This window comes from Coccinella septempunctata, chromosome 2, assembly GCF_907165205.1.
Source record: "Coccinella septempunctata chromosome 2, icCocSept1.1, whole genome shotgun sequence".
In the NCBI taxonomy this organism is placed as follows: domain Eukaryota; kingdom Metazoa; phylum Arthropoda; class Insecta; order Coleoptera; family Coccinellidae; genus Coccinella; species Coccinella septempunctata.
The window spans coordinates 42072478-42085517 of record NC_058190.1 but is presented as its reverse complement, the minus strand read 5'-3'; the positions used below and the strand labels follow the sequence as shown (position 1 = coordinate 42085517).

General features: G+C 36.5%; 1 protein-coding gene across 4 annotated transcripts in view; it reads right to left on the bottom strand.

Moving 5' to 3' along the window:
• The window catches only part of LOC123308066 (sodium channel protein 60E-like), a 176680-nt gene that overhangs the window by 25659 nt on the left and 137981 nt on the right, over positions 1–13040 (bottom strand). For 2 of the 4 annotated variants that reach the window (XM_044890601.1, XM_044890599.1), the window contains 4 exons: positions 12850–13020; positions 10016–10209; positions 7506–7611; positions 4328–4453 (listed from right to left, as the gene is read on the bottom strand). In XM_044890601.1, the coding sequence (XP_044746536.1) occupies positions 4328–4453; positions 7506–7611; positions 10016–10209; positions 12850–13020 (597 nt within the window). Of the gene's footprint in view, positions 1–4318; positions 4454–7505; positions 7612–10015; positions 10210–12849; positions 13021–13040 lie in introns of all 4 variants that reach the window. The other 2 variants (XM_044890598.1, XM_044890600.1) reach the window with 1 other exon arrangement.

Below are 13040 nucleotides of genomic sequence, written 5' to 3'. Positions count from 1 at the left end.
GGCTCTCAAAGATGTAAAAAAAAATCTTTAGGTGGCCAAAATTCGTTGTCTACTGAGAGGATCTCGAGAACTATAGCAGCTAGAAGAAAACGGATGACACATTTCCGAGCTCTTTTTCGGAGAAACAAAGAATGGTGGAAACCGCAGCCTCCTACGATACTTCGTTTTTGAGTTTGACAATTTCCTAAAAATCTCATAACTTTTTTGTCTTTGAAGTTACAAATCTGAAACTTAAACCTTCTACAGGCAATTTTTCACATAGAATCCACTGATGAGCTCAAAATATTTTTTTCATTCCGAATCATTAGGTGAACTTCAATTTTTTTAAATGCAAACTTTGCATTGGAGATTTTGAATGAGTCGCGATCAGATGTCGATTCTACGTTTAAAGATCCTGATGAAATCAACGATTATTTTCTAGATATTCCGACTAATAATTCAGACCAATCGATTATTGACTATTACGGGGATAATCCAATAAGTTCTGAACTTTTCAGTTTCCGCCTAGTAGATGAAAATGACATAATCAAAGTTCTCAAAAAAATTAAGAATAGTGCGCCAGGTTCTGATAATATCTCGATATCGTTTGTTAAAATTTGCTGTCCTCATATTCTTCCATTTCTTGTCAACATTTATAACAGCATTATCCTCAGTTCTAAGTTCCCCTCTTCTTGGAAATGTGCCCGTGTCACACCTATCCCGAAAAAAGGTATTCCAAAGGAGCTTTCTGATCTAAGACCGATCAGTATACTACCTGGATTATCCAAAATTTTAGAGAAGATAATGGCAGTCCAACTTTCCGAATATCTCGAGCTGAATGGGATTCTGCCTGCGACTCAGTCTGGTTTTCGTCCGGGTTATAGTGCAACCAGTGCACTTCTCGATGTGACTGATGACATTTTTCAGTCCATTGATGAATCCAGATGTTCTGTTTTATTTTTGCTGGACTTCAGTAGAGCCTTCGATACTGTGCGGCATGATATCCTTTTGGCTATCTTGAAATCTTGTGGAGTGTCAGGTGAGGCTCTTAACCTTCTGAGCTCCTATCTTGCTGGACGTTCGCAGTTTGTGAAGTTGGGTGACAGGACCTCATGCGCTAAATCTGTTCAGAGCGGAGTTCCCCAGGGCTCGGTTCTTGGGCCTCTTCTCTTCATAGTGTACACCAGCCAATTCACCAAGAGTATCCTTCATGGAAAAGTTCATATGTATGCTGACGATTTTCAGATTCTTTTTGATTTCCTCATGAATAATTTTGATACCGCAGCTGTTAGAATGAATGAAGATTTAGATCGGTTGGCACTTATAGCGGAAAAACATTCTTTGATATTGAATGCAAGGAAATCATTCTCTATAATTTTTGGGTCTAAAAATAATAAAAACTTTGTTGAGAATAATTTCAGGCCTGTGATCCGCGGTGATACCATTAATTTCCAGGAGAACGTAAGAGACTTGGGCCTGATTGTGGACAGCTCGTTGAGATTTCGTGAGCATGTTATGTGTTTGATCCGGAAAGCTTATGGGGCCCTGAGGATGCTCTACCAGCATAGATCTTATTTGCCTACTACTACAAAGAGGGTCTTGTGTGAGAGTTTGGTCATGTCAAAATTTAATTATAGTTCAACTGTCTACAGCTTTTGTCTTGACCAAGAAACATTAGGTCGAATACAGCGTGTTCAATATAGCTGCATCAGGTTCATATATGGGATTAGGAAATATGAGCATGTCTCGCATATGCTAAAGGCGCTGAACTGGTTACCAATAAAAAAATGTTTTGAGTATTATGCCTTGTGTACTTATCATAAAATTATAATTGAGAAATGTCCGCCATATCTTTACAACAAACTGAGGTATAGAACTGATATTCATAATCTGAATGTAAGACATAGGAATCTGCTCTCTTGTCCCCAGCACAGAACGGCCATCTTCCAGAGGAGTTTCGGGTACAATGTGGTAAAATTTTATAACGCAGTGCCAAATGAGTTCAAAACGTTTACTCTCGTAAGATTCAAGAGAGAAATCAGGGCTCATCTCCTTCAGGCTCTGTATGCATAATATATTTGATTGTTTTCGTTGTTCCAGATACACCTCTCTTATGTTTATTTTTTTATGTTTATTTTTTTTTTGTAAATTCTGCTCATTGAAATTGTATTGTTGTTTAACTTTTTTTTTCTCTCTCTTTAATGCTTATTCCAAATTGTGTCACATAACAAGGGTTAAGTGGTAGAGCACCTACTAGGTGAACTTCCCCTTGAGGTTTGAATTGGGAAAATAAAGACATTATTATTATTATTATTATTATTATTGAATTTGTGTTATTTTTGAACTTGAAAAGAATCTTAGGTCTGTAGATTATACGTATGGAAGTGCCTAAGAAGGTTCAAGTTTCAGATCTGTAACTTCAAAGACAAAAAAGTTATGAGAACTTATCGGAATCGTCACAATCTCAATTTTTGTTTAAAACCCAAAATTTGAAAATGATAGGCCGATTCTGTTTTCAGATTTGGATAAGTCATGAAAGAGCTCGAGAATGTGCCATCAGTTTTCTTCTAGCTGCTATAGTTCTCGAGATCCCCTCAGTAAACAACGAATTTTGCCCAACCTGTATATACTCGAGCCGCGAGCGTGTCAGATTTTCATACAGATGTTTAATCTCGGTGTTGCAGACGAGTTGACCCATTAATCTGACACTTATCAGGGATATTTTTCTTAATCTGACTGTTTGAAGATGACAACGAAACATTTTTTGTCAAATATACCCTACCCGTACCTCTAATCGTTTCTGTATTCATTATGAGAGTTGTAGATAATAAAATTCTATACAACTTTTGTCTGTTGTCTGAATCAATTCCACATACTCTCAACCGTTTTCTAGCTAGAGGATCAGCAGGAGATTATATCTAATAAAATCATTGATACTGGGTTTTCCGTTTTCTATGTAACTCAATTTATATTCGCAACAAGTCATCTGCAACGTGCTTTGGCGTAATTTGAGAGTAAAAACGCTGAAGAGATCCTAACACCGATGGAAGCTGGAGAACCAAATCGCGTATTCAACCGGATCACTAACCTATTAAACTGTCTGAGGCATGTGTCATTATGAGCTTAATACCGAGAAGTAACGATCAACAGTTCAACACCTCTAGCTAAGCGAGAAATTAAAACTCCTAAGTCCTGGAACCCCAGCTGCACCTATTATGAGAGCCAAGGGACATTAAACGGAATATGCAGGCGATAAAAATAACTGTTTGTTGCAGAATAGTAAGTGGTTGCGGCAAAAAATTCGATTCGAGTTGGAACTGTTGGTTATTGTCACAATTTGGAAGAGTAAAAAAAGGGTTGTGTACCTGCTTGTGGTTACTAAAAATCGATGGAGCAATATGGTTTTCGACCTCATCCGAATTCGGAGTTGAAACTTTTTCGAAAGCACATTTTCTCGAATGAATTCTTGTGGAATAACATGGAAAACTAGGCTCATAATTTTGAACACATGGAAATACACGAATTTTACAAAATCAGTTTATTTTTCTATTTATAAGCTGAAAATTCACTGACTATTATACAGGGTATATCTGACTAGATGGTAATTGTAGTAAGGAACCGTTTTTGACCTCAGAAGTTGGTATTTTATCGAAAATACTTGGTGTGAAATCTTGGCAAAACCATCATGTCTATTCTTGTACTCTGTGCCCCACTTCTGGCATCCCCCGGTGATGTGCTGGATGGTTTATGTATATTATTTATTTATTCATTATGGTATTATTCACAATATTCTGTGAGGAATCAACAAAATAGGTTGAGAAGTCTAGGAAACCTTCTGTATTTGACGTAATGGAAAATAATCCAATGTTCTAATAATAAGTTAGGTACTTGTATGAATATTTTACATATTTTCCTTGTGTCATTAATTGAGAAATGATATTTTAGTCTTTCGAACTGGAAATTTTTGTAATTCATTTTTCATCCCAATTGAGTAATCTATTAATTAGTGATGCAGTAAAACTGAAGGTAAAACTTCTTCAATTTTCGTTTACTTTCCCGAATATACGCGGAAATCGATAACATTAAATAATTGCACATATATCATTCAGCTGTTTGAAGAAAAGTCTATTCACGAAATGCAAACAAACGGACAACATTTAGAAAATTCAAAAACACTGAAACGACACGTAGATTGATGAGTGCACTACATGCTTTTCGTGCAGATGAAATATTCATGCTCTAAGTAAAACAACTTCCATTTTTCATTACAATTTATTAGTATGAAATACAAAAGTCATCATATCTAACATGCTTAGAGAAGAGAGAAAACACAGCATACATTCAATACCTCTTTCCTGTTCTTGAGTTCCTCGGAATTGAAGCTGTTGAGCAGCAAGGCCAAGAACAAGTTTAGGACCATGAAGTTTCCCATCACGAGCGTTGGCAGGAAAATGGCTAGACACAGTCCGGGGCTCTGTGAAGGAAACACTTTGATTAACACTTTATGTTATTAGGAATTAATTGGTCCAAAAATTCTGGAAGATTTAACTAGGGCCTGTTCCGATATTGCTGGTTTTACAATGAAAAAATTGGGTGGACCAAAGTAGACTTACGTTGGACAAACGATCCATACCATTAAACATACGTTTCTGCATTTTGGGACTGCTGCTCCAGAAAATGCACTGAAACAACTTCTTTTTTCATACCTCTCAAACGGTGCAGATGAAAATAAAAAGTGGACAAACATAGATCTACGAAGGAAAAACGACCCTGAAATGTTCCAAAATTGTGTTGAGGTCGAAAGAAAACAATAGGAAAAAAAAAGGGACCTGCTATGTCAATAACGAACAGCATAATCAGACTTTTTTCCGTTCCCCTCAATAAATTCACCTCCAGAATGAGAAAACTTTCGAATGACGAATCAACAAACAACAGATCCCCTCCAGAAACTCCAGTCCCTCTGAAAGTTCGCTCTCGTGAAAAAAAAATGTTTGCCAAAATCGCGCAATGTTAGCTTATTCAAAGAAGTCGAGATCCTTCTTTCTTATCGAAGTGTTACTACAGATAAATCCCGTATAGACCCGCTTTTCGATAGCAATAAAGATATTCTAGATCCAGCCCTTGACGCCACAGTGGAAACGAATGTTTATACAAGGGAGGAGAGAACATTAATTCAGGGCTTTGGGCCGATGTTACAACGCGTAAAAAGTACATATTTGAACTTTGTTCGGGCAGGTGGTTTTTTATTATGCTTCGGTTGGTAGTTGAATATGCTGGAAGTTTATAGCGAATTGATAGCTTTAATGGCACCCAAAACTGTTGACAGTGACTGATCTCTACAAAGTGGTTAAACTTGAAGACAGGTATGATGCATTCACCCTAGAAGTGTGACATAAAAAATATAATATCGAGTATAATATCAAATGGTTCAATTGATATTGTTATACTCATGACATTATACAGGGTGTCCAGATGTAAAGTTCATATATTTCAGGGGTGGTGATTCTAGAGATCAAAATATGAAGACAACTTCTTACCATAGACTTTATTATACATGGGGAGATTCATGTTACTTTAGGTAGATCGAAAGGTTGTATATACAGAGTTTCCCACAGTGGGTGGCCTATTAAACGTTTACGGAGATCCATAGCCTACTAGAGTTAGAACTTCTAGTAGGCTATGGGAGATCGTATCATAGGATTATTCTGAAATTTTGGGTACGGTTTACGCTTCTGATCTGCCTGACTAAAATATTTTCAATGTTTCGACGTTGCCGCTTATACGAAAAACTACTACAAACTTTGTGTTGTTCCAAATGGGATACCTACACTGTTTATTATAACTTTTTCCGCTTCTCTGTCCCCATCTGAGTATTTTTGTCTAGTACTTTCCTAAGCCTATTCCTGATACTTTCGGAGATATGTATCAATGGTTTTCCACAAAATTTTGCCAAAAACATCAAATAAAATAAAAATAGACATAGAGAAGACTTTTCATATTTTGGAAACATGCAATTTTGGCAGTTAACGTGATATCACATTTTGGAAGGAATTAGCCACGTAATATGTGCTTCATGATAATTTCTACCCTTCCAACTGAAAAAAACCATGGTTTCTATTCAATGTCGGAATGAAATAATTTTGTTTAGAGTCAACTGAAGTGGGAGAAGCAGAAGCATTTATAGAATAGAGTTCCCAAAGTGTGATCTCTATAAAGTGGTTGCCGATGCCTGTTTAACCTGAAGCGCCTCAGAGCAAAAACCCGTACAAAGTTCATCACAATATGCAGACGACTGCGCACTCATCGCTAGCAGCCCAGAGGATCTACAAATAATGCTGGACACCTATAAACATATATACGAAAGATTAGGACGTAGACTCAATATTGACAAAACCAAAATCCTGGTAAGTCTGCCAAAAAGCCTTCAAACAGATATCAGTCTGGAGGATGAAACTCTAGAATAGGTCGAGCAGTTCAAATAATTGGGAAGCTTCATAAATACTAGGGCTATCCTGGACACGGAAATACACAACCGTATCAATTAAGCATCACGGGCATTCTGGAAGCTAAAGGAAAGAGTGTTTCAAAATCACGACCTTAATCTGAAGACCAAGACAGCTGTTTACAAAGCAGTGGTCCTCCCGACAATACTTTACGGAAGCGAAAGCTGGACTCCCTACACGCGACACATTAAACAGCTTGAACAAACGCAACAACGTCATCTAAGACAAATAATGCACATCAGATGGTTCCACAAAGATTCAAATGCAGAAGTCTTGCAGCGCGCGAGTTATATAAGAACTGAGACTCAAGTAACGAGGGTCCGACTCAGATGGAGCGGCCACATTCTGAAGATGCAAGATGCAAGACTCCCCAAAATAGTTCTGTTTGGCGAATTCACAGAGGGAGCTCGGAAACCAGGAGGCCAGTATAAACGGTTTAAGGATATACTGCATCAGTCCCTAAAATCAGTTAATGCCAATATCATAACTGGGAACAACTAACGTTAGACAGGTCACAGTGGAGGTCTTTAGTACACAGTTATAATGGAGAATCGAGAAGGATACAGCGGCGGCCAGATCTGGTTGGTGACTATCCATGCCCGGGTTGTGGTAGGATCTGTAGGTCACGGTTGGGTCTCTACAGTCACAGGCAGAGATCTGTGGTCATAGGAGGGCACACAGTCGCAAGTTGCCCTAAGAACTTATTAGTTTGATCGCACCGATGGTCTTTTTGTAGATTTATCGGTAACGAGATTCAGCAATGACTGAATGCCGATACCTATGTGGCGGCATTTGTGATCTCTATGTTGATGAAAATTCCATGAAAAAAAAAACTACAACGTTTACTTGGTACCAATCTGCCGATTCGTACGTTTGAACGATTCGGAATTGGATATTTCTCGATGAATAAGCAATAATGACATTTCATTATGGATTCAATCACCATGCGCCGAAACGATAAAAATGGAAATTGATGTCGGAATGAAAATGAACTGATTTCATCGGCATTTTAAATTTCCCTACCTCGCCAGCTTCAGCCCGCATGCAGTCCCAGAGCGGCTCGATCCATTCGCCGCACAATATCCGGAAAATCATCATGAACGAGTGGAAAAAGTCCGTGAAGTTCCACCTGAAACAAAGGGAGGCAGATTAGGGAGATTTTCCATATTTTCACCTGCAGAATGTGGAACTGCGAATTTTTTCCCTCGGGCCATGCAAGTTTTATGTGACGCGGAGTTGATATTCACTTCGCCGTTTTCATTCTTTTTTTTTCTTTTAAAGGCGGGTCGTGAACGTAGGTTCAACTGTATGAATTTTCTAATTCGGAGATACGAAAATTTATGAATGTTTTCAAAGGTGAGGCTTTTTTTGGTAGAAGGTAGAACTCATCAAAATAAGTCGTTTATACAAAATGTCTATATAAAATATGCAAGATGGCTGAGATACAAACACTAAAAATTCGACAAAATTTCATTGAATTTCAAGTACGGGACTGTGGAAGGTGACTCCGGCATCGCAAAAATGAAACAAAACATAAACATATGGCTGTCCAATGAATGGTTCAGTACCAAGTTCATCGGATTAGATGCATCAGATCACTTTTGAGAGAATCATAATTATTGTATCGTGTAATTTAGGGTGAAAAAAATGTAGAAAATCGAGACAGTGCTTATGTTAGTTCTGTTGAAAAAGTGTTATGATGTTTCCCCATTTCATCCCATTTTTAGGACGATTGTTGGGATGTTCGAACAAGAAGATTGTGATGCCCACTGTGAAAAAATTCGTGAATAATTTAGACGAATTTTATTGGTGAGATTTTGAAGTATTATTCTATTTTTTACACCTGTGTCCTAAGTCTCTTCTGTCAGTTGGTATCGAAATGAGCCATTTCATAAAATCGTGTGAGTTACTGAAAAATCATGACAACAATTCGGCAATACTAGTTTCTATTTCCATTACCACGTTAATATCGAACGAGCCAATATTCTGAACGAAACCACATGGTCCAATCAGGAGATAAATAAATAAATAAATAAATGACGTCTTTATTAGAAACCTATAAAAAAATACATACTCTCATGACCAAGTCAGCAAAGGCGAAGTCTAGCATATTGCTATTCAAACTCAACCTCCCAATGACCAGCAATGAGCTAATATAAAACAATGGATCTAAAATCAAATGAAATACACCCGGTGAGCACTCGAATCTCACAACATGTAGCATATAGCTTAGAAATATTGGGATCACAAACGTTATTGCCCAAACAGTATATACCCTTTAATTTTAAACTTGAACTTATTTATGTTCAACAACTTGAAATCACTTGGAAGGGAATTATAAAATTTGATAAGATAAGTTTTTTCCCCTGCTTTGCGATAATTCAGCTAACAAAAGGTCTAGGGTAGTATAAGGATCTATTTCAGTAATCATTTTCAATTGTTTTTTCAACTTTGTCATTTTGAAAGTTTTGTTCAGGTGTTTTTGGTGAAATGCTTCATTTTGACTACTTCTACCTTCTGTTAAAAAAAAGCCTCACCTTCAAATACACCCTGTATTCGCATTGGTTTATACCTAGCATCCGTTGACTCTCTCTATACCCTCTAAAATTTTAACAGTTTGATTGCGCATTTTAAATTTTGCACAGTGAAATTTGTATGGAGTCTTCCTTCTCTTATGTAAGTCAAATATCAACTTGATCAAAGCAAGGCCAACACATTTCAAATAGGACGCCCTGTATTTTAGTGCATATTGAAAAGAAATTTTCAATTCTTGGTTCATGTTCATCATTTTTATTTGAGTATAGGGTGTGAATTGAAACTTTTTCTATCACTTACGAGAACAAATCACCTGCGAACGTTATCAGGTTTCTCTCGCGATAAATCGTGCAGAATACAGAGCAGCAATAAGGAACAACGTGTAGCTAGTGGACCGTGAATGTTTTCACGCTCGTATAGTTTTCCCGAGCATCGATTCCGAAAGGAAAAGTTCAATTCGGAACAGTTTCAAAGCATTCAACTGCCATACTTGTGTTTATTTATTATGCTCCATATGTCCCCTGCTTTTCTTCCCATCTTGCCCTTTCAGGAGGTTCTAAATGACATCTCGTCAATTTGATTTTTTCATGGTATTGATCTATCGTGCTTCAAAATTCTTCAAATAGGAATTCGTCTATGATATATATCCGAATGATTCAATTTGCGTCGAATAGTGCAACTCATAATGTCATGGATATCATTCTATTCGAATCACGATGAATGAACGAATCAGGATGATTCTTTGAGTCAAACGAACGAATGAAACCAATTAAAAAGTTCATCCATGGATTCGCGAACTCTATTCTTCTCTTTTCTTCAGATTCAAGAAGAGTAATCATTACCCTCCTGCAATTCTTAGCTGTAGATGTACTGAAACGACTCTCATGAGTTGACAATTTAATTCGTTATACAGGGTGATCCAATGACATCAAGTATCGACCACATCAATTTATTATGATAGTAAATGTTCAAGTGGATCTGTTAACGGTAGTACTCACCTAGGTACAGGATCTGGTAGAAATTTCTCAACTAAATAATCTTTCGAAAACAACTGCATTCCGATCACAGCGAAAATATAAATGATTATCAGAAGTACCAATGTCAAGTTTCCTAGTGCACCAATGGTACTGATGATTATACTGAGCAGAACCTTCATGGTAATCCAAGACTGAGCAAGCTTCAGCACTCTCAACTGAAACAGAAATGAATATGTAGAACGTAATAAATAAATATTCCTATTTGATTTGGAATATTGAATATTGTGCTACTTCCATAGATGGAAATGTGATACATATTCTGAAAGACCAACTCTTCTAGTAATAAATCTGAAAATTTCATCCATCTCGGCATAAACGTTCGGTCTTGACCAATTTTTAACTAAACCCATCTTTTTCAAGATTTTTCCAAGGTCAAATTTCGAGTCGTTTATCTCTCAATAAAAGTAACCATAGATGGAAATGTGATACATATTCTGAAAGAGCAACTCTTCTAGTAATGAATACGAGAATTTCATTCATGTCGAAGCAACCGTTCGGTCTTGACGAATTTTCAACTGAACCCATCTTTTTCAGAATCTCCATTAAAAAACGGCATTTACAAGTTCTTAAGTTACGCGTTTATGCTTTCAATTTTGTACGTAAAGCCTTGATTTTTTTTTTAATTGAAGTTGAAGGGCGTCACCCCGTTTCTTTTTTTCCAATTTAGTTGGTTTTGTTATGAGAAAAAAAATTAAACTTTAGTGTCAATATTTTGTTTTCACAATCATTTTTCGACGGTTTTTCAACATATTCTGATGAAAATAGCGGCGGGTTGACATCAGCGATTCAATTCTTCATATATTGCAAAAATTTTCATAGTGATTCATACCAAAATTCCTGAAATTCAGGAATAAAGAAAATTATTAAATACATATTCCTGATATAACCTCTCGCGTGGTAATTTCTATTTTTCAATTGTATCAGTTCGTAATGTAAATGTGACACATTTTCGTATTTGGGGTAGTAGCATCCGTAAAGAATTATGGATTTGTGATAGCCAAACATCAACAAATAGTATAATAAGTATATCGTCCATTAAAATTTTTAATAATATTGCAAACCAATTTCAAGACTTGTCCATATAATTTTAAAATAAGCAATATCGTGCCACATACTGAGCCCAATATTGATCGTCTAAAGCCCGCTTTACATAAACGGCGAATGGGTGTCACATCGTTGCTTTATATGAGCGAAGGTGATTACTCAGGAACAAATTATAACGATGATGGATTTGCAGAGAGGTGGATGTTATGATGTGTCCCTCAAGGTTGTATTAGAAGTTCAGGTGATTAATTCGTTGTCACAATGATTGGAAACGTTATACAGTACCTAGCATTACGTAGACTACCGCCATAATTGATGGACCGTGGTTTGAAGGGTGAAATATATCAGAAATTGTGATATACTGCTTTTACCATATATGCTCCATCCACTTTTATCTAAGCACTCGGTTGGCCATGGAAATTTGACACATTTCACTCTGTTTAGTACGACAATGTGGTGTTATGACGCTTGTCAAAACATTTTTGGGTTTTAAATCAGCGCTATTTGTCCGTTCTACGTACTTACGAAGGTATTTTATCACAATGCATAATCACTCCGGAAAATATGAAGTCGAAAATATGTGACGAACATAATTGACGTTTATACAAACTGATTGAAGGCATACTAAATCTAGTTATTTGCATGGAAAATCTATCCGTTTTTAAATATATTCATTTTTGCTACAGAACCAAATTGAATTATTGACACATAACATGCAGTAGCTTGGGGAGAGTTGCTGTTGGTTATCTTCTTTGGCTAAAGGTTGAAGAAGTTACATCAGTTGTAGAATCAAAAAAAATCAACCCGAAGATTAAATGCATCTGATGCAGTGGTAGGGAATGGGTATCTCTCGAAGGAATTAAGGGATAATTACAAAAATGATAAATTCTTCAACAGAAATCATCTTGCATCAATGAATGTCAAAATAATTGAAGGAAGTTTCAAGGCAAGAGGAACTTCACCTTTAAACAAAAATTTCACATGGATTAACAATTAACAGTACAGCTAGCTCGTATTCATGGCTGTTCATTTTTAATACTTCGATATAATAATAATGATTAGATATTTATTGATTTAGACATTTACAATGTATAGAACGAGTCAAATGAAAAATAGAAAAATTAATTTTGTGGGACTTATTCTACGATGACATTAATCGAAAATCCTGTAGTAATTTTTCGCATTCGTTTACCCTTTTAAAATTCTCAAATGCCACCACTTTTTTGGGTCTCCTATAGAAAAAAAATTCTTTGTCTTCCTCCGCATTCACAATATTTCTGATTGTGGAAACTTTCAGCTAAAATATAAGTCGTTTAGATTAAGATGAAACATCATTTTTATTCACTTTCATTGATAATGTTATCTACCGTCTGATGTATTGTAGATATTAGAATATCAGGGTTACCTACTATTTGAATGAGCGGACCTGAATTCTAAATAGCACTTCCTGAAACCCTGTCTTCTCTCTTTTCAATCACTTTCGGCATTTTTGTAATATTAATTGATATTAGTTATGACTTCAACGACATTTCATGAGTGCCAACCTTACTCAGTTCAAGTTACAAAACTTGAGAAAATTATTTCATGGCCAACCGAGTGCTAAAATAAAAGTGAATGGAGTAGAGTATATCACACTGAATAGGGAGCTAGGATTTATTGAATAGAAAATCACTCGCTTTAGTGAATTTTCTCGATCTGGAAATGAAAATTACCTTCGTTCCGCCTGACAAAGGGACAAAAACTTCACTTACCAAACGAAGACCCCTGAGGACAGACAGACCGTCCACCAGCTCGAAGATCAGATCCAGCAGACTGGCGGACACGATGATCAGGTCGAATATGTTCCAACCGCAATGGAAAAACTCCTTGCTTAATGCCATCAGCTTCAAGGTGCATTCGAACGTAAAAATCGAAGTGAAAACCTGAAACAGCAGAGCTTTCC